Source organism: Carassius auratus, chromosome 19 (genome assembly GCF_003368295.1).
Source record: "Carassius auratus strain Wakin chromosome 19, ASM336829v1, whole genome shotgun sequence".
Taxonomy (NCBI): Eukaryota; Metazoa; Chordata; class Actinopteri; order Cypriniformes; family Cyprinidae; genus Carassius; species Carassius auratus.
Window position 1 is genome coordinate 14,751,025 of NC_039261.1, and position 27,094 is coordinate 14,778,118.

Sequence of the window (27,094 nt, forward strand, 5' to 3'; positions counted from 1 at the left end):
CCCTTGCGGTAGACTCAGCCTGCCTGGGGTGAGATCAATACACAGCAGAAATGGCAGAGAAATCTCTGCCAGGGGAAGAAACAAGCTTACCATGGGGGAAGCTGTACCGTGGAAGAATACACATGTGAGCTCACCCGAAGAGGGCTAACCTTGGACATACACATGAGTGCTGGACCTGGCATCTGGCGCTCTGCCATGCCTGACTGCCGAGGGTGCGGGAGGAACTTCAACAGGGTTTGCCAAGAGGGAAACTGAACTGAGCCTGAAAGGCGTGGTGGGAACTTTGGGCACATAAAAAGCTCACGTTACTCCTCTCCTCATCAGGTTACACTGGCTACCAGTAGCCGCTCGCGTCAAATTCAAGGTACTGATGCTTGCCTACAAGATGACCACTGGCATGGTACCAACATACCTAAACTCACTAGTTCAATCTTATGTGCCATCCAGAAGTTTGCATTCAGCAAGTGAACAACGGCTTGTGGTGCCATCGCAAAGAGGTTCAAAATCACTCTCACTGACCTTTTCCTGAACTGTGCCCAGTTGGAGGAAAGACCTCCCAATCTCAATTCGAACTTTACTCATTTTCAAAAAACATCTAAAGACTCATCTTTTTTGGCAACACTTAACCAACTAATACTAGCGCTTACCTTTTCTTTTCTTTTTTTTTTTCTTTTCTTTTCTATCATATTCTTGAAAACAACAACAACAACAACCTGGCTACGTGTTCTGTAGTAGACTTGCTGAGACTTGTTATGGCACTTGTATACTGTTGCTGTTTTCTTGTTGGTCTGTTTGCTTCTATTATTCTCATTTGTAAGTCACTTTGGATTAAAGTGTCTGATAAATGATTAAATGTAAATGTAACATCCAGGCAGGGGTCTCAGGACAACATGAGAGTTGGCTGGCCCAAATTCAAGGCATGAATCGTTGACTGAAAATGCCTGCAGGTATCCGACCCTCTTGACCGAAGCCAATGTGGTGAGGAGCACCTTCTGTCTTTAGCGACAGAAACATAAGCTCAACTGACTGACTGCAGAGGCTCAAATGGCTTCAGCATCAAAGCTGTCAGGACCAAGGGGAGATCCCAAGAGGGTACCAGGTGAGGGCACAGAGTGTCCAGCCTCCTTGCCCCCCTAAGGAACCTGATGACCAGGTCGTGCTTCCCAATGGACTTTCTGTCTACTGCATAGTGGTGTGTGGCAATAGTGGTAACATACACTTTGAGGGTGGAGGGAGATAGCCTTTGCTCCAGCCCATCTTGCAGAAAGGAGAGCACAACCGTGATTGGACATCTACGGGTGTCTTCCCGGTCCGCTTCAGCGTGTAGGCATGCCTCGTTGAGGGCGCTCTAGCTGAAGTGTTGGTGTTTACTACTGCTGGAGGTAAATCACCTAGAACCCCCGTGTCATGTGCACCCTCTCTGAGAAGGGAGATCCTTCCTCAGATGAATTTCCCAAGGACGGGCTGTCACGAGGAGCATCAGTTCTGGGAACCAAGTCCGACTGGGCCAGTATGGCACTACTAAGAAGACCTGCTCCTCGTCCTCCCTGACCATGCACAGCGTCTGTGTGAGAAGGCTCACAGGGAGTAGAACAGCTGGCAGTGGGACGTGTACGGAGAGGCAAACAGGTCTACCTGAGCATCCCCAAAGTGTCTCCAGATCAGCTGGACTGTCTCGAGGTGGAGTCGCCATTCTTCCGGAAGGGTGGGCTGTCGTGAGAGCTTGTCGACTGCATGATTGAGCTCACCTGGGACGTGAATGACCTCAGATGCTTCTGACGCCAAAGGAGGAGATGGCAGGCGAGTTGCGACAGGAGCATAGACCACCCTGGTGGTTGATGTATGCAATGGTTGCAGTGTTTTCCGTGCTGAACAGTACGTGCTTGTTATGCAGCCTCGATCTGAAGCGGTGCAGAGAAAGCCATACTGCCAGCAACTCGAGGCAATTGATATGCCACTGCATTTGAGGCCCTGTCCAGGTGTCTGATGCTGCATGTCCATTGCATATGGCACCCCCGCCAATGGCCGAGGCATCTTTTGAAACAACAACATGCCTGGACACTTGCACTAGGGGGACCCCTGCCAGCAGAAAAGCAAGGTCCGACCAGGGGCTGAAGGTTTGGTGGCAGTACGGGGTCACTAAGACCCGGTGTGTGCCATGTTGCCATGCCCATCTCAGGACTCGATTGTGAAGCCAAAGCTAGAGCGCTCTCATAGGAAGCAACCCTAGTCGCGTGACAGCAGCAGCGGATCCCATATGCCCCATGATCCTCTGAAACAGCTTCCATTGAGAGACGTGCTGACAAGTTTACCGAGTTCAACTCCATACCGAGAAAAAAGATTCTCTGCACAGGGGAGAGTTTGCTCTTTTCCCAGTTGACACGAAGGGAGGACTGGGGGAGGGGAGGACCTTGTACTGATCGCAACATTGTAATGGTCATATTCCCACAATGAGAACATGACTCATCCACGAATGCTGCCTACGCATGCTCGAGGCCTAGGCACGTGATGCAGTGATCGCAGAGATGTATAGTAACGAAGTAGAACTACTTCACTACTGTACTTAAGTACTAAAAGGCGGCATCTGTACTTTACTAGCGTATTATTTTTTTCTCCTACTTCCACTTTTACTTCAGTACATATTTTCGCTGAGTTTAATACTTTTACTCTGATATTTTTTTATGTGCTGCATCGTTACTCGTTACAATTATAAAAATGTTACGAATCATTCCATTACAAACCCACATTACCACTGCCAGAACTGTAGATGGCAGGTTTGATGAAGCTGACACATCATTGAGTGAATCAAGCGAGACTGCGCGTGCTGACTGAACTGCTGTGAAGAGAGAAATGAACACAGAGCCGAACCAGATAATGACTCGTTCACGAATCAAGAACCGGTTGCATCGGTTTTCGGATCACCAGTAGTTCTTTCTGAAAGAAGAAAACAGTAAACCGATTCTTTTGCGCTCGACGTAATGGCGTCATTGGCGTTGACTGCAAGCCTTCGGTTTACCTGGGGTCATAACATTAGCACAGAATCAGTTCAGAATCAATCACCAAAAGAATCAGTTCAGACGCTCTGTTTGTCAGTCTGCTTCACGCTAAATCACACATGCGCAGTATCATCAGCTCCTCGGTTCACGAATCGGACGCGTCTGACAGAAACGGTTTTTGACTCGTGAACGAGTCTTTATCTGGCTTGGCTCTGTGTTCATCTTCAGTTCTCTCTTCACAGCAGTTCAGTCAGTGTACTGTTTGAGTAAATGAATTACTCCGGGATATTGGTTTGTTTTAACTCAGAGGGAGTGTCATACACATTAAACAAGTTAACATCTTAAGTCATTTGTGGATTAATGCGTATTAGAGACGCGAACCGTTTAAAATGATTCCGTTCGATTTGGTGAACTGTTTCAAAAAGATCCGGTTACATTGAATGATTCGTACGCGAACCGGATATAACTGCTTTGTTTTTAACTGTCTTACAACAGACACGGAAGAGAAGACAATGCTGAATAAGGTCGTAGTTTTTGCTATTTTTATATTCTTCAAAAAATTCTAACTGACCCTCTGATGTCACATGGACTACTTTGATGAAGTTTTTCTTACCTTTCTGGACATGGACAGTATACCGTACACACAGCTTCAATGGAGGGACTGAGAGCTCTCGGACTAAATCTATAATATCTTAAACCGTATTCCAAAAATAAACGGTGGTCTTACGGAACAACATGAGGGTAAGTTATTAATGACATAATTTTGCAAATTGTGCGAACTAACCCTAGTAACTGTTTTTTGTTTACAAAAAGTTACAGTCAAAGGAATTGTGATTGTCCTTTAGTGAAGTGAAGTGACATGCAGCCAAGTATGGTGACCCATACTCAGAATTTGTGCTCTGCATTTAACCCATCCAAAGTGCAGACACAGAGAGCAGTGAACACACACACACACACTGTGAGCACACACCCGGAGCAGTGGGCAGCCATTTATGCTGCGGCGCCCGGGGAGCAGTTGGGGGTTCGGGGCCTTGCTCAAGGGCACCTAAGTCGTGGTATTGAAGGTGGAGAGAGAACTGTACATGCACTCCACCCACCCACAATTCCTGCTGGCCCGAGACTAGAACTCACAACCCTTCGATTGGGAGTCTGACTCTCTAATCATTAGGCCACGACTTGATTAAGGTTAATCAATTGAAATAGTAAAAACAATATGTTCAAACTTTTGACTACTTTCTTTAATAACTACATAACACAATACTTGTACTTTTACTTTCAGTACTTGAGTAGTAAATTTTAAAATAGACTACTTGCAATACTTAAGTACAAAAAATGTTGAATACTTTAGTACTTCTACTTAAGTGTGGTGCTTAAAGAGCACGTCAACTTCTACTCAAGTCACTTTTTTGATAGAGCACTTGTACTTTTACTCAAGTCTGGGTCTCTAGTACTTTATACATCTCTGAGTGATCATGACCGTCAGATGGAGCCAAGAAGCAAACACATCCAGAAATGCACGAATGGAAAGACATCTTTAAAAAGATGCCCCGTCACTCATGGAGCTCTTTTAGTAATTGCTCTTTTAGTTGCTCTTTTTGTGAGAACACCGAAGTGTTGAAGGCCCAGGAGGATTTGCAGCGTGACTGCAGAATGGGTAGCTGCATCACGCCGAGATCAAAGCAGCAGCACTGGCAACCCTCGCTGACGCGCTGTGACACCAACACTCGTCAAAAGGCTGTCTTGACTACACTCTGCTCTGAAGCTGAATGTGCGACTGCGCAAATTCTCCTTATATTCCGTGCTGTGGGGCTGGGTGAGCAATGCAAATCTCACACGCCAACATTCATTAGCTTGTTTTGTTAACACTCAAAGGCGATTCGTCTCTCTAGTAAGATCCCAATTCATAAGTCACAGTACATTTTTTGCATTTTTTAATGAATGACAGCAAAGTTTAAAATAAATCTCTCTCATGCAATATTTGTATATTAAATTATTGTATATTATTGTTATATTAATAAAAGTTTTTTTTTTATATCAGCTATTTCACTTTCATTTAGTTTAACATGATGTACTAAAATAACTCAAACTGAAACCAACCAAATTAACAAAAACTTAAAATGCAAACAGATGAGCTATGGGTTATTTCTCATTAATCTGAATGATGAGAAATTCAGATGTATAAATCTATATACATGTTATTCCTGCATATTTTATGAGTACAGTTTGTAAAACAACATTTGTTTATACCCAGATTACCTTAAATTGTCTTTTTAACATATGTGACCCTGGACCACAAATGTATACAATATATTGTATTTTTGGATAATGCTTTTGATCAAGAATATTGTGTTCAGATATTATTGCTATAAAACCTTCACATATAATTAGATTGTAACATATGTAGAGCATATTCTTCAAGGGTTGCTAAGGCAACAGATGGTAGTAAATACATAAGACACACTTAACAGGTTTGCTTTTCATAGTGAATAAGATTATGTGATCTACTGGGATTCTAATGTCTGATTAACCAGTCTGCACTGCTTTGGTATTAAGAAAGCAAACGGAAATGGAATAATCTAATAATAATCTAAGAATCTGAAAGCCTTACATTAAAAGAATAATGATGTAACATATAATAAATAGTGTTATCATCACACGCAGTCCAATCACATTTATGGATCTCAGGAAAATCTCAAATAAACGGGGTAAACTGAGGATAATTTGCACACAGAATTTAAATTATTAAACACCTGGTATGGCAAATTTACATTAATGACATAAAATGGCAAATGACATTCTGCGACACTATATATAAACAACATACCGAACTTATTCACATTATTTCATACATTTAACTGATATATTCAATTTAATGCTTTTATTAATATTATTTGAAGTTTTTTATTTTATTTAGCCAAACCATTGTGTTTTACTAATATTAACTAAATATGAATTTTACCTAAATTTAGCATCTTATACACTCTAAGAAAAAGTGTCTTCTTTACACTTAAATGGTATATATTATTACCTTAAAGATACCAATATTATTAAAGTTGAAAACAATTATAATGTGTACTTTATTTGTGTCATTTAAAGTGTTACAAACAAAATTTACTACCAGAATTAACCTCAACACATAAAATGCATTAATTCCTGATTGACAGCAGTGACAGCTGGTGCTTTTTAAATGTGGGGATGCACAGATGCCACCTATCAAAATATGTGTTCATATTCATTTTTTATCCCAATGACTATCTGCAATGTTGCTAAAAGCAGCTTTCCACTCACTACGTGTTTCCTGCACCCTCTTAGAGCAATCACCACTGATTGTCAGATTTCACCCAGCATATCTGAAACAACACAAGAAGGCATTTTCCTTTGCCCTCCTCCTTCTAAATTCTTAAAAAAGTGACTCAAAATCTATTTTTCACCTGCCTGCCTTCACTCTCCCATCACTTCATTAGGTCTACATCAATCTTTTACATCCTTCATAAGGCATTCAATCGGTACGTCTGGCAACACCAAATTGTAGGAAACGAGGCTACGCAAGACTGTGTGTGTTTTCAGAGAACTTTTCTTCTGATTTGCTCTCAGGCTGATTGGCGTTACGGTGAGTACGGCTGTCTTTTGTTCCTCGTCTGACTCTGAGCTCAATTATGTTCTCTCTCCTGTACAACATACAAGGGCTGCCGACTTTTCACAGGCATCCCTAACTGAGAACTACTGCTGTGGGTTAATGATGCCTGCATTACAGACATCTGTGAGGAATAGTGAGGGTTTTTCATCTGCGACCCATGCTGGTGACTCTATAATTCGGGACTCTACAGTTTTAGCTTGTAAGCGTTACAAAGCGACTCAAAGTATATAGCTTGTTAGAGCTCAAGCAATGTGGCCATCAAATAGCATTATCACAGAGAAAACTATCCTAAGAGCACAGCGTGTAGCTTAAAAGGCTAGAATAAAAACAGGAAATTAAACAGGGCGAAGCCTAATAGAGCTCTTTAGGTCTTCATCTACTGTAGACGCAGATACTGTGCCATTCATTTCCGCTAATAAGAGCACATATGCTACTTCAAGACACATCCAGATACTCTTTGCTAATTAGTACTTTGCTGCAGTACTCTGAATGCTAATTAGGTGGTAGCTTTTTCAGATCGCCTGAACCCGACTAGTTCTTCCCGTCACGTATGCAAAGACTTATTAGCAGGCTTCTCTGAATTTCCTGCATTAGATGTCTTGTTCCCTATGGAGCTAAACTTTCAGTCACAGCATGTGAGCTCAGACTGCACCAAGCTCAAGGAGTAATTTATACGACAGAGAAGTGATATAAAGACTGGCGTAGCTGCTCTCCACTATACAGGGTGTCCTGGATGCTGGTGGGCTGCTGTCTCAACATTTTCACCAGTTGGCACCTTTTAGCATGGCTAGTGCTCCATAATCTACACCAGTACCAAAACACCACTAACCAGTCTGGAGCAGATAAAGGTTCAAGGTTAAACTGGTTGGCATGGCCCAGATTTTCTATACACAAACTGAATTGTGGCTCACCTAAATAAGGACCAACACATAACAGAGTTAAAGGTAATTTACTTCCTTTAGCCCTGTGCCTCTAAAACAGGCCATCAAATAGCAAAACAATACAAAAGCAATGAAATACAAAGCAAAGTGGATCAAAACAGAAACAAAAACAAAGCAAAGCAAAATACAGCAAAACAAAGCAAAAAAGTAATGAAACACAATACCATGAGAAGCTAACAGCAAAACAACTAAACAAGACAAAAGCAACGAAACAGCTCAAAGAAAAAAAGAGCGAAAAATGCAAAACAACCCAAAAGTAATGAAACACAATGTAATGCAAAACAGAGCAAAAAAAAAAACAAAACAAAAGCAAAGCAAAACACAAACAAAACTCAAAAACAATACAAATCAAAGGAACAGAACAACAAAAAAAAAAATACAAGCAAAGCAAAACAGAACAGAACAAAAAAAAGCAAAAAAAAAACAACAAAGCAAACTAAACAAAACAAAAGCAAAGTAAATCAGGACAAAAATAAAACAAAGACAAAAAAAAAAGAAAACACAATTAAAAAAAGGGAGCACAATCAAATAATGCACCAACTTTGGGCCACTTATTAATATGGTATTCATAACCCCACTTCTAATGGAGAAACCTCTCCAGAATAGTGGACATATTTATGGCTAACTGTTTGAAATAGATGTCATGTAGGTGCTACCTAGCTTTTACTGAAGCAGTTCCTAGTAAAACGTTGCCGCCCTTTGATGCAGAGCCAATTTGTGTCGTATACGCATATCTCATCATTTCCAGATCACTGAGCCCATCCGAGTTATTAAGTTATTAAGTCATGTCGAGCAAATAGCCTGGATGACTCACGGGCGAGCTACATTTACTAGTGCACAGAACATCTCTCCTTCTACAGCCAGTGTAAAATCATAACTCAAGAGCTGTTTATAAAAGACGACAAAAGCGCGGATGTTTTTGCCATCTTGCTGAGTGGTGGCTGGGCCGATTGCACCTCATCCTCGGAGAGTGGGAGGAAGTAAAAACAAAGTGCGCGAACAAGCCAAGCAAGTTGGTTTAATACCAGATTCGTTTTATGGATGCAGAGGCGGACAGAAATAGAGCCAACTGTCATGATTACTCTAAGACATGCATTTATGTTGCGACTGTGTCACAGTCATTAGCCAGAATCATGTGTTAAGCGGAGTCAATGAACTAATGAATGATTCAGTGCGCAGAACAGCTCGCACACTAAAATTCATGAATTACTATGCAAATGACTGGAGGAAAAGGACACCGCGTTAGTGAAAATCTGCATGATTGTCCAGCGCTTTCATTGCGTCCACTAGCGCTTTCCATCCAGAGTAATTTACTTGCACATCTACATATATAAGTCACACTGATGCAAGTCGTGTTTTATGCATGCAGAATACTTAATTCTGAGCACTTCATTGTGATAAAAAGGTACATTAAAAAGTGATAGGTTGAAGGCAGTCACTCAAGAACAATTGCACAGAAATGGAGAGCAATGAAAGTGCTGCCACTCAAGCCTTACCTGGTCCCAAGGACAGATGATCCCGCCGAAGAACATGAAGAGATAACCCATGGCAACCAGGCAGCCCCAGATGAGCAGGGAGAAGAGGCGGAGAAGCTTTTTGAAGACCGACTCAATGCAGACGAGGATGAAGATGGCAAGAAAAATGGCCAGAGTTGTGGGCACAGTCATGATGAAGGCCATGTGTTCCTCCATGCTCTGTGGAAACAATGAGAGTTCACGGCTCATTCACTAGCTGGTGAAGAAGAGAAGTGTCTATTGAGACACGGCGGGGGGGGGGGGGGGGGGGGGGGGGAACAGACAGAACATATCCGCTTGCACATTTACATCTGGATTAAACACAAAGAAGAACTGAAAGAAAGACTCTTCTGAGTCTTTGACAAAATAGTGAATCTCTGACCCTAACCTCAGACTCTGAAACAGATTTCAGTCTATTCTTTATCCAATAGCATAATGTGTTCTGTCAAAGTGTGACAGTTTTTTTTACTGAATTATTAATATTGACAATTAACATTTGAAAAACAGTCAAACTGTTATAGTGTTTAGTATAGTGCAGTATAGTGTTTTTGTATATTATGTTCAGAAAATGTAATCAAATCAATTAATGCACATTAAAATCAACATTTGCAACACATTTCACTTCCATAATGTGGCATATTTGAGTGAAACAGGATATGCAATAAAAAATTATCATGTTATTATGCTCACCAAGAATGTATTTATTGGATCAGAAATGCAGTAAAAACTGTAATATGGTAAAATATTATTACAATTTAATATAACTGTCTTGTATTTGAATATATATGCTGTACATTACTGTTCAAAAAGTTGGGATCGGTCAGTTAATGTTTTTTTTGTTTGTTTTATGTAATTAAATTTATGTAATTAGTTTATGTAATTTATGTAATTAGTATTTTTCATTTTTAATGTTCTCACCAAAGACCCAGTAAAAACAGTAATATTGTGAAATATTATTAGAATTTAAAGTAACTGTCTTCTATTGATATATATTTTAAAATATCATTTATTCTTGTGATACATAGCAGAATTTTCAGCATCATAACTTCAGTGTCACATGATCCTTCAGAAATCCTTCAAATATGCTGATTTTCCGTGCAAGAAACATTTCTGATTATAATCGATGTCGAAAACAGTTGTGCTGCTTAATATTTCAGTGGAAGTCTGTATTCTTTGATGAATGGAAAGTTCAAAATAATAGGATTTATGTGAAATAATAATCTTTTGTAACATTACAAATGTTCACTTTCGGTCGGTTTAATGCATCCTTGATGAATTGATTTCTTTCAGAAAAATCTTACTGACCATTTTTATATTGTTTCTGGGTTGTTTTGAAGGCTTTAATATCTACAACAGTCTGCAATAAATGCAACTGCATGGAAAGGAGCGATTAGCGCATTCTTTTAAATTTCTTCTTTTGAATTTCACCGCACGAAGGGAATACTAATTTGGAATGAGGTTGAGTAAATTATTTATTTTTAGTAGGACTATCCATTAAAAAAATTTAATATGATCAATTTCATTTTACGCTGACTTTAAAGAGGCAAACCGAGACCTTTCATAAAGTCTATTTCTACCTGAATCTCTCGTCACCATTCGGTTATTCTCTGTTTGACTGCAAGAGTGTGAGGGATTCAGTCTAGACCTACAGTCACACATTCACAGACTGTTCATCTACTGCAGACGGAGACAGAAATAGACAGAGCTGCGGCAGGAGGGTACAGTCAGAGGAGAGCATTTTAATAACTACATTATAGCTGCATTATCTATGCAGATTTATTGCAGATGACTCATGACATATGCCATAGAGGGTTGATTACTGTTTGAATTGAGCAAAGACGACTTCATCCTCTGGCTATCATTAAAGCTTTTCACAAAAATGTATATATATATATATATATCACAAATTACAACCAAGCAATTCAGTCCGGGTAGTAATTATTTATTTGAGGTGTGTGTGTGGCTTGTACAGGTGCTGTAGATACGGGTAATGTGGTGTTGCACCATCAGTTCGGATGACTGTGTGTGTGTGTTTTGTGAATGATGAGAGAGCACTGAGCTGGCAAACTCACATTAATATAATGCCTATACCACAGTATGACTCACCAGCCATTAGAAGAGACACCCCAGGGAGTACTACAAATTCAAGGGAGCTCTGGCAAACAGATCGGATCTCAGTGAACTCTTGGGGAACACACCCTTTCTGTTTCCATTAGCCACAGACTGACAGAGAAGTGCCCACACCTGCTCCACTTTTCCATGCACTGAAATAACTCAACATTGATTATAACTTGATATTGAAAATGAAAGAAAGCGATGCTTGAGTGTGAAAAAGTTGCTAGAGTATTGATAGATGGTTGGTAAAAACATTTTTGTTTTGCTTTAGAAGACGGTGATTCATCTACCGGGGTTGAGTATGAGTTATCGTGTTCACTTTGTGTAGTTTTTGAAGTGTCGACTTTTGAGGTCCTAAACACTTGCTTTATATGGATTCACAGAGGTGGATTATTTGTCTGAAAATCTTAATTCGTATTCATCTGAAGAAAGACAGTTTGAAGACCCTTTCAAGGGTAGACAACAGTTTCAGTGGAGAACATCCTGGAGATCTGAGATCAAATCAAGGTAAATATCACATGCAAATTTCCAGTCAGTCTGTAATTTTGTCAAATTCTAACAAAATGTGAAAGTATTACTCATCAAAACAAAAGAGCCTATCTATTTTTTTTTTTAATGTAATGTGCAATGAGTTATGCACCAAGGGTTCTATTAAGGTTTGTTAAACCCTCATTTATGCAACAATAATGCTTGCTTTACACAATTAACAATGTACACCCGTCTGACATTCCCCTTCCTCTTTCCAGGGTAATTATAATTAAATGTCTACATCAAAGTACAGATTCACTGCCTACATGATTAGTCCTAAAATCCCCATTTTAGGCCCATTCCCATCAGCCCTTCTCTCATCACTCTTTCATCCCTTACAGCATGAATCAGACTTGGCTCCTATCAGTTCCTTTTCTTCATGCTATCAAGGGCCAGAGCTCATATAGCGGGTTGATTGTCCATTTGAGCCCATTTAAATCCACTTAACTCCACTTTACAGGGGCCACAAAGGCATGGAGATGCACACATCGGGGTGCTTTGTTACAGCGCTATCCCTTCCACAGCCACTTCCTGTTCATTTGTCTGAGTATTTCAGTTTAATGTGAGTTTGTGTGTGTGTTTACCGTGGTTTTGCAGCCCTGCAGACTTGCTGATGGGACAAAAATGTAAAACATGCCACTCACCGTCAGCAGAAAGCAAACTTACACCATACCCACACACTCACGTATTTTTAACTGTCAAAACAGAGCCACATTTTTCATTATCTCACAACTGCGGTTGTAGAAAAAAATAACAAATTTCTTCTATTGAATTTTGCAATATGCCTGCAATGCTGTGCACCTGTTTTTGAACGGTATGGAGTCATGCATTTTTCAAACTCTTATTATTCTTCCAAAGTACTGACAGGCACTTATCTCACACGAGCATCTATTACAGTTCACTCATCAGTTCTGTATCCATATTTCCACTTATCTTTAAAATAAAAGAAAGCTACAGTGGCAACAAAAGATTGGGATAAACCTATACTTCCAACCATGTTTCTCACAAAAAATGAAAATTTGCTGAAAGGTGTAGATAAGATTGTTTCCTCAATCACAACATATTTTGGGAAATGTAGCATTTTACGTCACTTGCTTACCAGTGGATCTACTGCAGTGAATGGGTGCCGTCAGAATGAGAGTCCAAACGGCTGATTTCAAAACATCACAATAATTCACAAGTTATCCACTCAACTCCAGTCCATCAGTGAACATCTTTTGAAAAGATGCGTGTTTGTTAGAAACAAATCCATTATAAAGAAGTTTTAACTTTAAACTATAGTCCATAATTCAAAACAACGCTTCTTTCAGTGAAAAAGTCCATCTCCTGTTGTCCTTTCACATCAATATCCACTGAGTTATTTGTTTAGAACTGTTTTCAGACTGCTTTTGCTTGTCTACTCTGAGAGTTCGTAGAGCTGTTGTTGCAAATTAATGAGAATTTGTTGACGTTGCAAAATTACGTATAGTTAGTAGAATGTCTAAAATGGACTATCAGAATAAAGTGTAACCGATTATTGTGATGTTTTTAAATCAGCTGTTTGGACTCTAATTCTGATGGCACCCATTCACTGCAGTAGATCCACTGGTGAGCAAGTGATGTAATGCTACATTGTTCCAAATTTGTTGTTGATGAAGAAAAAAACTCATCTACATCTTGGATGGCCTGAGGGTTTTGCATTAAAGGGTTAGTTCACCCAAAAATGAAAATTAGCCCATAAATGACTCACCTTGCAGTCGTATTTATATGACTTTCTTCTTTCATATGAATCCAGCCAGAGTTATTTTAAAATCTGTTGTTGATCTTTCAAGCTGTTTGATGCCACTCAGCAGGTGTTGCATTGCATCAGTCCATGATAAGTTTAATAAAAAGCGCCTCCATTAAGTGTCTCACACGGCTCCGGGAGGTGAATAAAGGACTCCTGTAGTGAATCGATGCGTTTTCATAATAATCACTTTAATGTCGCTTGCTCAAACAGTTGTTCATGGAAGCAGCTCAGCCAGGATGACGTATGAACTCAGTGTTGCACATGTAAGTCTCGTGAAAACCAACGTTTGTTAACAGGAGCTAAGGAAGCAAAGTTTCAGAAAAAACCAGTCTCCTCTTGGCTTATATTGAAATCCTCTGACATTCTCCTTTTCAAATCCTTGTTTTGTACTTCTAATTAGTGACCGTTGTTTTGATCTCTCCACTGCGTTTCTGCGTGCGTTACTTCTGAACGGCGCATGCACAAAGCTGACCCTCATATGTCAATCCCCCAGATGTCACGGTTTACGCTGCCTGAAGGAATACGGAGTCGAGGATAAACAGAATAAGGCTTTTAATATATCCAACACAGGGGATATCCAACATGGAGCACAGAGGTAGACACACGTAAGTAGCAAGTGATCACAAGTGAGCACAAGTGAGGACAAGTGAGAAGACCCGACAAAACAGAACTGAAGGGACACGGCTTATGAACAACAGATAATTGGGGAAACACAGGTGGATGGAATCATTAAATTAACAGGGACATGGAACACATGAGGAAGATAATAGACACCTGGGAACTAATCAAACTAAACACGGAAGACAGAAACTGGGTCACGGGCAAAAACAAGCTAAATGAGTCCAGGTGTGTGACAGTACTCCCCCCTCCCGGTAGGTGCGTCCTCGCACCGTAGAAACAACAGAGGGAGGCATGGGTGGGAACCTGGGAGGAGGTTCCGGTGGAGGACGGACTCCCAGGAGGGGGCCAGCAGACAGGGACCACAGAAGGAGGAGCCAGGGAGGAGACGACGGAGGAAGGAGCCAGGGAGGAGACAGGAGCAGGAGGAGCCAGATGGTCCACCAGAGACCAGCCAGGACGGAGATCCAAGGTGGGGTCGACGGCGGGAGGAGCCATGGTGAAGGAAGGGTCGACGACACCAGGGGGCCGACAGGCGGAGACTGCACCGGTGGGCGAGGAGCCCAAGATGGAGCAGCACAGCCGCAGAGCCAGGGTGACGTCGAGGATCCGGAGGGCCTAGGTGGAGCTGAAGGCTCAGGCGACCAAGGCAGAGGCGGGGTCCTGGCAGACCGCTGTGGAGCCGGAGTGACCGAGGATGGAGGTGGAACTGGAGGGAAGGAGGAGCCTGACAGAGCCGGAGGGATGGAGTGACGAGGTGGAACCAGAGGAGTGGAGTCCCGAGGCGGCGGATGGTCGACGACTGACCAAGGTGGAGCCGGAGGGACGAGGGAGCCCGGTGGAGCAGGTGGGATGACAGGCCACGGTGGAGACGAGGGAGCTAAGAGCCAAGGCGGAGCCGCTGGGTCGAAGGACCGAGGAGGAGTCCAGGGCTCGGAGGCTGGAGGCGGAGACAGGGCCTTAACACGCCAAGGCGGAGCTGGAGACTGGCAGTCCAGCGGCGAACCACCGCGCCCCGATGGCGCGGACTGAGGGTGAGCTGCGGGACTGACTGGCACCAGCAGGGATGACGAGGAACTGGCTGGTCTAGGAGGAGGAGAGAGGAGAAGGATGGGAGGAAGGACAGGAGGATCAGGACTGGACGGAACCAGCGAAAGAGGAGTAGAGGGACCAGCAGGTTTGGGAGGAGGCGGGAGAGGGAGGCTGGGAGGGAATACAGGAGACACAGAAGATTCAGGGCTGGGCGGAACCAGCGGAGACACAGAAGATTCAGAGCTGGGCGGAACCAGCGGAGACACAGAAGATTCAGAGCTGGGTGGAACCAGCGGAGACACAGAAGATTCAGAGCTGGGCGGAACCAGCGGAGACACAGAAGATTCAGAGCTGGGCGGAACCAGCGGAGACACAGAAGATTCAGAGCTGGGCGGAACCAGCGGAGACACAGAAAATTCAGAGCTGGGCGGAACCAGCGGAGACACAGAAGATTCAGAGCTGGGCGGAACCAGCGGAGACACAGAAGATTCAGAGCTGGGCGGAACCAGCGGAGACACAGAAGATTCAGAGCTGGGCGGAACCAGCGGAGACACAGAAGATTCAGAACTGGGCGGAACCAGCGGAGAAACAGAAAACTCAGGGCTGGGCGGAACCAGCGGAGAAACAGAAGATTCAGAGCTGGGCGGAGCCAGCGGAGATACAGGAAACTCAGGGCTGGGCGGAACCAGCGGAGAAACAGAAAACTCAGGGCTGGGCGTAACCAGCGGAGAAACAGAAAACTCAGGGCTGGGCGTAACCAGCGGAGAAACAGAAAACTCAGGGCTGGGCGTAACCAGCGGAGAAACAGAAAACTCAGGGCTGGGCGGAACCAGCGGAGAAACAGAAAACTCAGGGCTGGGCGGAACCAGCGGAAATGGAGCAGAGGAAATGACTGGAGGAGGTAGGAGTGGGAGACTGAGAGGGTATACAGGGGAATCAGGGCTGGACGGAACCAGCGGGGAAACAGGAAAATTAGGGATTACCTCCATAGACCAGTCCATCAGATCCAGAGCTTGCTCCTTATGACCTTCAGAGACTGTATACAGCTCACCCTCAATCGCAGGAGTGTGGGCAGGGCTTTCCTCCACGCCCTCGATCTCCACGAGGACTCCCACGATGCACGGTGTTGCCGGCTCACACACCTGGTCAGTCGCGCTCTCGAGATCCTGTTCCCTGTCAATGGATTGCTCGGGCTCTGCGGCTGCGGTGGGCTCTGGCTCCGTGTGGCGTGATGGTGGCTGGCTGGTCTCTGGGTCGGGAGTGGGGCTGGCGAGGTCCTCTATGGGGCAGACGGTGAGAGGTGACCCATTTCTCGCCAGGGTCCACTCCACGAATGCGGCGAAATCCTCTCGAGGACCATCTTCGGACGACAACGCTCTGCATTTGGAGTTCAGGCTGGTGTTGTAGAAGGTGCAGAGCGCGTAGTCCGGGTAGCTGGTGGCATTAGCTAATAGAATAAACTGTCTGGTATGGTCCTCGAGAGAACGTCCTTCCTGCTTCAGCAGAAGGATGAGGAATTCGGGACGATAGAGGGGATCCATAGAAACACTACAAAACAAAAAGACTGAGAAAAAACGAAAGCAAAACGGAGGGAAAGACGCGGTTTTCTACTTTCTCTTTTGAGGTCGGGTCTTCTGTCACGGTTTACGCTGCCTGAAGGAATACGGAGTCGAGGATAAACAGAATAAGGCTTTTAATATATCCAACACAGGGGATATCCAACATGGAGCACAGAGGTAGACACACGTAAGTAGCAAGTGATCACAAGTGAGCACAAGTGAGGACAAGTGAGAAGACCCGACAAAACAGAACTGAAGGGACACGGCTTATGAACAACAGATAATTGGGGAAACACAGGTGGATGGAATCATTAAATTAACAGGGACATGGAACACATGAGGAAGATAATAGACACCTGGGAACTAATCAAACTAAACACGGAAGACAGAAACTGGGTCACGGGCAAAAACAAGCTAAATGAGTCCAGGTGTGTGACACCAGAACAGCTTTGTTCACAACTTTGAGCGCAAGCTAGATTAAACTGATTATTATATCATAATTTTGAATATGGATATTTTTCTTTCTCCCTGCGGAGCAGCGTGAGACAATTTTTTTTTATTTTGAATGGATGAGCTTTTTATTAAACTTCTCATGGACTGATGAAGTGCAACACCTGCTCAGTTGCATCGAACCGCTTGAAAGATCAAAGATATTTTTTTAAATAACTCCAGCTGAATTCGTCTGAAAGATGAAAGTCATATACACCTAGGATGACTTCATGGCTTAATTTTTTTTTTTTTTTTTTTTTTTTGCTGAACTAACTCTTTAAATTCAAACTTTACTTGTAAATGGTATGAAAGCTACTTTATAGTCATCAAGCACTAGGGAACCAGCACCTTGTTTAAAAGGACTGTAGGACCTATAAGCAAAGCCAAAATGGCAATGAAAAGCATAATTGGTTGCAGATGTAACTTGGTATGAGGTTTTGTTCCTAATGCAATGACATTCATACATTTTAAAGTGTGGCTTAAGTGTCCTAATACTTTCTGGTGATGTCAGAAACCACTGTTTCATATAATAACCTCTTCAACCTTCCTGCACAGGGTGTCTGTGATATACGGCAGCACTTTAAAATCTATTTGGTTTGTAAAAAAGTGCGCATTAAACCATAGCACAAGTACAAATTACATGCGCATCTCACACTGCATTTCTAATTAGCTCAGCCAAGCAGAGGCCAACACATTTTTTACAGATGCTGTGGAGTGTGTCAGTGACCGAATTCAATCAAAGGCACTATAAGTGAATCTTAATGATCACATGAGCTGGTTAAATCAGCTCAGTGTGACGTCGTCTTCTCCGTAACTCATCTAATTGATCAACCTCCATGTCAGCTTCATCCCACTCCAGATTATCATATTTCTGCAGTGTTGGCGTCAGCTTTATTACATGTTGCCCCTCCCTGATCTCACCCAAATCCTCCTTGAAAACTCCCAATGACACTCCACACAAATGATCATGAGCTGTAACTGAATGGGAGGTTTTTCTTTAAGCACCGACTAAATTAATTGTTGATGATCAGGAATGTGTTCGTGAGCTTGTTTGTGTTTGCTGTTGAAATTGAAGCATCGAGACGATGTGGGTCCGTGGCTCTTGTCCAAATAGTCTGTTCCAAGATTTGGCTCTCAGTGTAATATGAAGAGGTTAGAATGGGAAGGAGTGCAGCCATTAGAAATTAAATCTTGCTGGTAAGAGGCTTATCATCAGGATGAGAGAAAAATGTGTCCATTTTTGCCTCGCTGTCATTGATTAAGATGGTATCAAATGTGCTACTTAGCACATAAATCATTGTATGATAGGTTATTATAAGAATAAGCCAATTAGAAGATGCATCTTAAGTGAATAATCGGATAAAGGTTAGGTTTAGTTCCAACATCAGAAGCACTAGTAGTGCATCCTCAAACCATGCTCAATTTTCATTGGGAGGATCATAAAACTGGCAAAATAAATACATAAACAAATAACTGGGAACACCTTAGTAAATGTATAGCAACACTACTCTTGCACAAGTAAGCACCAATCACATTTTCTTCAAAAAAGTGTTTAAATCGAAAATCAATAAAGTCAATAAATGTATTTTTACTTAGTGCTTTTTCAAGTATCTGTCATTTATTTTGGGATACTTTTACTTCACTACATTCCAAAATACAATACTGTACTTTTTACTTTAAAATATATCATTTTTCATTATTTCAAACTGAAGTAATCGACCTGCTCTGAGATGTGGTAGCGATGTAGAATTGACAAACAAGCTGATTATATTCAGTGAACCTGTTGGGTTGGTTCCCATATCACGAACCAGTTTTAATTGAATGATACAGATGTAAATCGGACGGACCCAATTTGTGAACTGAATCAGCTGAAAAAGCAAATTACTCATTGTATGAAAAATATGGTAAATAATATATGGTAAAATTAATTAATAAAGTTAGAATAACACAAAATAATTCCCATGCATCTTCTCCGCAGGTGAAGCAGTTTCAAAACAATACTAGTATGTTTGCAGTTAGTGTTAACTTAAAATTAGCTTTAACTTACAGAGCTAACACATGTGACGTGACGTCTACTTTTATATTGTACAGTATTATTATACTATTTGTCACCACACATTTACACATATTTTGTGGTAATTCATTTTTAAATACTATAATGTATATTTTGTTATTTTCACTTGTTGGCATTGTATTTGAACTATCTGTTCTTATTCTAAAGACCTGATTTGTGTACTTCATCTACCACTGATAACAATTAAATTCAATATAACTAATGTTGTGTTAATGAAATATCAAGGTTTTGAAAAATGTGCAATGGCCATTTCTTTCACACCAATATACATGTTTTTCTTTTCTTTTGAGTTTTTTTTTTTTTTGTTGAAAAAAATGGAAAATCTCATTTAATTAACCAGTGCACCGTCGCTTGCACCTGATTAATGTGGCTTTCCAATCGAGTGAACTTTTGTTCTTGTTTTCAGCCGTTATCGCACGACTCCACCAGCACTCCATCAATCTTTAATCTCTCAGGACAGTGCAGCAGCAACAACAATCTTTAGACAGGTTTGCTGTGAAAAAACAAGATAAGCTTTCAAAGAGGAGAAGGCAGAACTTCCTGCCCTGAACTGAAACAAAAAGGCACGACGGACGGAGAGCTGGCGATAAAGCAAAGTTTGTGTTTCGTGACATTTTTTGGCCCCATTAGCCAGCCTGTGTAAAACAGACCGCTGTTTCCACGATAAGAGCCTCAGCGCTTCAAAACAACATACCTGCGGTCAAACCACAAGAGCATGATGGGAGCTGTGTCACCACACACAAAAGATCTGTGTAAACGCACTGGGCAGTAAATGTTACCGTCTGAAAGAATGGGGTCTAGGGATGGTCACAAACGTCTGACTAATTATTAAGCGAGGTCAGTGAATTGAGATTTGTTCTGTTTTGGTGCCGATGCTTTAATTAGCATGCTGACAGTGTTCTGGGTTTAAGCCGATGTGGGGGCTTCAGTCTGCGCTTTTGATCTCAGCCCTCCAAAAACTCTGCCGTGGACTGAGCTATCAATTCCCTTAAAAACAGGTGATTATTTGATCATGATACAGTAGGAGATCTTTCTCTGGCTTGCGCTTCATTTCTCTAACCTAACCTTTCATGATTAGACATGATTAACCGCTAGACATTTGTCAACAGCTAGAGGTTTTTGACTATGGTTTCTGTCGCAGCTACACAATTATATGACGTTGCTGTGCTACAAAGTCAGAGAAACATTATGTTTGAATGTGTTTTTAAGCATTGCAGTTTAAAAACAAGTGGTTTAAAGCCGTTGAAACAATCAGCAGCGAAAGATAACTCATTTCGCTATTAACACCTTGATAAACACTATTAATGGGACTTTGTGAATACCCCCTCAGTTATTCAGGTCTTGCTTAATACAATTAGCTGCATAGAAGTTCAGGTAAACCACTGTTATAAAATATATAGTTTCGCAAACCTCCAATGGGAAGCAACGTGTAAATTGTTTATCATCAATAGAGTTTTTAATTCCAAATTGAAGTCTTCTCGCAACTAGTTAACTTAAATTAATTGGTTCAAGTTCTCCACATTAGATTACACACATTAAAATGAAGCAACCTTAGGGCTTACAGTGTACACCAAGCGCACGACTGCAATAATCTACCAGCCCATTACACCTAAACACAGACAACTGAGTATCTGGTGAGAGAGAAGGAGTCAGAGAGAGAACGAGTGAAACAGCAGGTGAAAATGAGGGTTGCACAAGTGGCGCTCTCAGAAACGGCTCTCTCAGCAGAGAGATTCACACAATCTGCCACAGAGAGAGAAAAACACACGCACGCGTAGACACAGAGAGAGTGCTGCATTCCAAACACACGGGGAAAAACATTTCTGCAGCGCTACCAAAACCACAACTGTGGGACGAGAGAGGAAAATGAATGGCTTCCCAAAATAGGAACAAAACAAAAACATTTTAAAGGGATAGCTCACCCAGAAATGTACATTCAATCTTAGTTTACTCGCCCACATGTTGTTCCAAAGCTGTACGACAGTCTTCCTGTTTAAAATGACTTTTCATGTACATCACAATGGATGTAAAGTGAAGCCATCAAGCTTCAAAATTGACATAAAAGTGCCTCACCTACAATCTGTTTAGTGTCATAAAATTGAATTTGTGAACTGTTAGTCTAATTTATGAATTAATCATTCAGATCGGGTCTGTGAACGGCTTATATGTTGGCCTGTTACTTACAAACAAGTATTGGATGACTGCAACAAACTAGGAACAGTATTATGATGCTTTCGCCTTTTTTGAATCTTGAAATCCTCAGTCACTATTTATTGTAATTAAAAGAAAAAGTGCGACCAGAACATTCCTCAGAATTTCTCTTTTCGTGTTTCAAGTTCACAACAATATATTCAATGTCAATTTTGGGGTGAAATATGACGAGCGGTTCTCAACTGGTATGTCTTTTCTGACGGGTTTGCAAACACAAGTGAAAATGAAATGTTAAATGCAAATAACAACATAATTGTGCACAGTTTGTGCAGAAAAATAAACAAGCTTATCAACTACGAGGTAGGAGCACCTCCCAAATCTTTTTACTGTTGCCATCAAAGGCTGTGTGGCTGAACTCTACGTTATTTCAGCACACATTCATCTCTAACTTTGCAGAAGCCAGCCACATTTAACAGATGCAAATATGAGCGGCTTACACAACATGCCCTCATCCTGAAAACCATGGACAACTAAACTAAGCAAGGCAAAATAAAAGCCTTAGACACCGCAATAATTCAGTTTTGGGTTCGGCTGTTGAGCCCCAACTTGATGTCCAATGCAAGTCCTGAAGCCAAACCAGTTGAGAACCACCTGAGAAGCACTGTGTTCAGAAGAGTACAGAAGAGTAGGTGGATAAAGAACAGAGTCTCACCAGTCCGGTGGCAAAAAACACGGCAAGCAGAGCCAGGCATGCTCCCATGACGATGAGCAACAGGAACACGATGAGCGGATGCTGCTGGCTCATACGGTAGTAGGACTCGTACACCCAGTCTGGAGACTTCAGCCCCCCGGACGACGCCACCATGTCCTCCGGACCCTCCAGCAAGTACGCCGTCTGTTGGAACATGGGGTCCAGCTGGACCCCAGAGCCTTCGTCTTCGTCCTCTTCCTCCTGGTGCTGCCGTCCCGGCTCGTCCTCCTCAGTGAGAGTGCTCAGCTGCGGCGGGTGAGACAGATGCGTCCCGCGCCAGGGCAGGAGAGAGAGCGCTGCCGTACGCAGCATTCTCCAGCCAACATGATGAACTGAGCAGCGGAGAGCGACTGAGACACGCACGAGAGAGCGTGTGAGAGGAGGAGGAGGAGAGAGAGAGAGAGAGAGAGAGAACACGAGTGTTTGTCTGACAGAGCGTGAGCTCTTAGTACGACTGACTCTGTAGAGTCTGTATCAGAGAAAGGAAGAGAAAGTCTTCAAAAGAATGTGAAGGGAAGAGGAAAAGGGAGGAGAGAGGAAAGGGAGTGGTGGGCTTGACGGAGGTCCAGCAGGCGCAGTATAATGTTTGCTATGCAGCACGTGGCAGGTTCAATGATATGATTAACCATTAATCAGAGATGATTAGAAACCCAGAGGAAAATGTGTCGCGCTTTCAGAGCTCAGGAGAATTTTGCATGGTTATGCTTCACTGAAGTATCAACTCTGATTCTTCAGATGTTTCTTGGGTGGGTGGAATTCCTTGTAAATAAGTGATTCTATCTAATAATCTAAATATATATATATATATATATAATCCTAAAACATTAAAGTGCTTAAAAGGTTCTTCACAGTGATGCTATAGAAGAACCATTTTTTTGGTTCCACAAAGAACCATTCAGTTAAATTTTCTTTAAAGAACCATCTCTTTCTTAACTTTTTATAATCTGAAGAACATTCTTTCACCATGGAACCATTGGAAAAGAATGGAACCATTCAGACAAAAAGGTTCTTCTATGGCATCATGAAGCACCTTTATTTTTAAGCGTGTGTGTATATGTGTGTATATATATATATATAATGATTATGATATTAGCTGAAAAATAAATAAATAAAAATTAAACCACACATCACAATATAAATCACATTTAAAAATAAATAATAACAAAAAATAATAGATAGTATAGTTAAGATAATTTGATCTTGAAAGAATTCGATTAAAAAAATTAATTGTTTATTGTTTGAACTGATTTTTTGAGAACCTTGGCACAGTTCAAGACATTGAAAAATCTAGTATGAAACTCTAGGAGACTTAAATGAGTTTTAAGAAAGACGGTTTCTTTCTCAGAGTAAAAATAATCATAAAATAAAAAAGTTAATTATGATCTGTTTCTTAACATTGAGACTTTATATAATTTCGTATCTCACAATTTTGTCTTTACCGACAAAACATTAGAGAAAAATCCTCTCCTCTCTCAAGACAACAGACTGGTTGAGAAGAAAGGAGAGGAAACAGGAAACATGATAAAACATTTCCTTGTAGCTCCCGTCTCCAAGAAGGACAGGATCCAAGATCCTTTTTGGACCTGGAATAACATTCCTGTCGAGGTTTAGCTTTAAAGTGAAGCCGTCTTTGAAACCCAACCTAAACTTTGCTTCTGATTCTGGAGGCAGCTAATGTTAAGGATTAACGGATAGAGTAAGGACTTGACAGAAGACACAGGAATGTGTCGTACTTGTTAAAATCAGCGTCACCAGCTGTTGCTCTTTTACTTGCGAGTCTCTCAGAAGACTCTCTTCATGTAGTAAGTAATCCTGTTGTGTTCCAGAAGGTCTTGTGAAGCTGCGAGGGGTGACTGTGATTACACTCTCCAGGGGTAATTAGACAAGAAATTGTCTGCTTCAGTTGAGTCAGCCGCGCGCCGGTCAAGAGCTCTGTGAAGAGAGAAACTCCCTGATCTTCTCATCGTCTCAAGTCGATGCCGCTCTTGCCAAAGAAAGACACAGTTTGTTCAAATAACATGGACATGATTGAAACGTCTTTCACCTCATTAATAACAAAACAGTCATTATAGCTGCCCACCAGCACTGTTACGAGAGACACTCGAGGTGAGAGTGCACTTGTGGATGAAATCAAGGCAATCAGTCATTAAACATTCAACTGAAGACAGCTGAAGTGAATAATGCAGAAATGAATTAATGAATCGAATAATACAGGACTATATTCCATACGCTCCTTTTCCCCCTTGACATGAAATAAAAATAGAGTGATATAAGGGTTATAGATCAAAGAGGAATCAGATCGGGTTTTGAGGCCCTGAAGCGATGACCTGTAGAAATGTGCCGTCACAAATTCAAGAAACGTTGGACGTCAAAACCCACCAAACCTATAGGTAAGAGACAAATGCAAATGCATCATATCTATAATAAGATTATTTAAATTCATGTCACCCATATTAGACTTTTGTGAGATAATGGATAAAGCTCAATGAAGATAACCCGAAAAATCCTGCCTTGTACTTTTCTTCAGAGTGGTTTTCTCTTTGAAACGTGTACAGGAAATCACTTATGAAACATATCACTATTCAAAAGCTGACTGGAGTCTGTAAGATTATTATTTATTTATTTTTTGTCTCTTATGCCCACCAAGCCTCCATTTATGTGACTAAATATACAGTAAAAACAGTAACATTGTGAAATATTATTACTATTTAAAATAACAGTTTTCTATTTGAATATACTTTAAAATGTAATTTATTCCTGTGATGCAAAGCTGATTTTTCAGCATCATTACTCCAGTCTTCAGTGTGACATGAAGTCATTCTAATATGCTCAAGAAACATTCCTGATTATTATAAATGCTGAAAACAGTTGTGCTGCTTAATATTTATGTGTATATCGTAAAAAATTCAATATATATATATATATATATATATATATATATAGGAGTTTAAAGAACAGCATTTATTTGAAATATAAGTATTTCGTAATATATCTTTACTGTTGCTTTAGAAGCATGAATAAAAGTATTCATATCTTCAAAGTAAACAGATAAAATATACAAAAGTCTTACTCACCTCAAACTACTGAATAGTGTCTACTAACATACTCATCCTCGCTCATGTCTTATTTGCTTGCACTGTCCTCCAAAACATCTGCTTGTTGTTGTCACCCAAATCCCCATCCGAGAAAGGACCTGAAGCATTGAGATCAAATATAGAGACAATCTAAGTTACACCCTCTTTTTTTTGCTTCACCACCTTGGAACCCCATTTGGAGTTTAAGTTTGAGGCTTTTGTTCAGATGAAGCACATGCAATGCACTGTACAGCTGAAAAAGACCCTCATTAAACCGCCTCCCTTAAAGCGGTCCCGGTCTAATGGCTGTGCGAGACTGTGGCACTCTGCTGAATTTTGACTCCACTGAGTCTGTCCAGTGAAATGGGCTGATGATCTCATTAGATGTGCACATCTGAAGTGCTCCACAGCCGCACAAATGCATGTACAGTATACATACACTCTCCGAATTGAACAAAGCCAGCCAGTGCAACCTGAAGCATGACCTTCCTTTGCTGTTGCAAACCTCATCTTATTCAAGTGCTGCAGGCATCATCTGTAATCCCATGCCTTCAGTAATGGACGTGACATCTCTACACTGCTTGAAGCTCTCTGTTGCCATGTTGTGGTATTATCATCAATAGACTTCGATTGGAGAGCTTACAAGCCAAATTGTTGTCATACTGAGCATTGACAAGTCTGGATCCCTGACTATTTGGAAAACAACACCTGCATCTCAAAGATCCCATTAAATCAATGAATTCTGTGTCTGTTAGTGTATGCTAGCATTCAAAAGCTTGTTTTGAAAGACATCTCTCACACTAACAACAGCTGCATATCATTTTTTCCACACTTAGCTTTATTCAAATTTAAATTTCAAATTTTAAACATTTGTTTTATTAGTGTTGGAAACAGTTCTGGAAACTGGACCGTTTTTTTCAGGATTCTTTGAAATGAATAGAAAGTGTAACATCAAAATATTTTCTTTAGAAACTTAAAACGTTAGGAAACTTTAAAGTTACTGTAACTTACTGCTTCAATAAGACAAAATATATCAATAAAACTTTTTTTTTTAAGGAACATAAAAAAATGACAACATGCACGGTTGTTAGGACAAGGGAGTGAGTAAATGATGAAAGAAGTTCGACTTGAAAGCAGCAGCAGGGGGTTTAAATCTTTAAGGGAGGCACAGCACCATCTCTGGCGAGGTTTGAAAGTCGAACTTCTCATGTTCTTTTAATACTTCAGTCCCTGCTCGAATCTTCCATCCCAGAAATAATCTGTCTGAAGAGCCTCTTATCTGCAAGGACAGACTGCAGACATCTCAAGATGCTCAGATCAGAACCTGCCTGTAATCTCACATAGCAAATCACTACTGGTCATTACTAATCACCGCACAAAACGTCCTCTCGATATGGACAGAAAGCCCTCATAAAAGTGGTAAGCTCAGTGAAGCCAATCTTTTTAGGATCCATTCAAATGTCAACCAGAGGTCAAGAGGCCAATTCCACAGCTAGCTAAAAAGTTCAAGCCACGGTTAAACTGACCAGTGTTGAAGCTGAGAGCGACCGGAAATGAGCGCACCATTTGATTGGTGGGTTTAGGACATTTTAAAGATGTAAAAGGTTAGGTGTCTCCAACCTTCTCAACAAAGAGCCAAAAATAGAGCTTAAACAGGCCAACAAGACAACAAGCAGGGGGAGGACGCAGAATGGAGTTAATGGGCCGGGCGGCTAGAATTTTAACTGCAGAGCAGTTTGTCGGCATATCATTTTGTTTGTCGTACACAACATCAGTAATTTGGACATTTCCCAGTGTGCTTAAATTCTTTTCTTCCAGTACTTGTGAAGTGATGCATAACATCTGCT

General features: G+C 41.3%; 1 protein-coding gene across 1 annotated transcript in view; it reads right to left on the minus strand.

The window, feature by feature from the left end:
• The window catches only part of adcy2b (adenylate cyclase 2b (brain)), a 74,112-nt gene extending 51,464 nt beyond the window's left edge, over positions 1-22,648 (minus strand). The window contains exons 1-2 of the mRNA XM_026289094.1: positions 22,135-22,648; positions 9,071-9,268 (exon numbers count right to left, since the gene is read on the minus strand). Of these exons, the coding sequence (XP_026144879.1) occupies positions 9,071-9,268; positions 22,135-22,485 (549 nt within the window). The 5' untranslated portion in view covers positions 22,486-22,648. The remainder of the gene's footprint in view (positions 1-9,070; positions 9,269-22,134) is intronic.
• Positions 22,649-27,094: the final 4,446 nt, after the last annotated feature.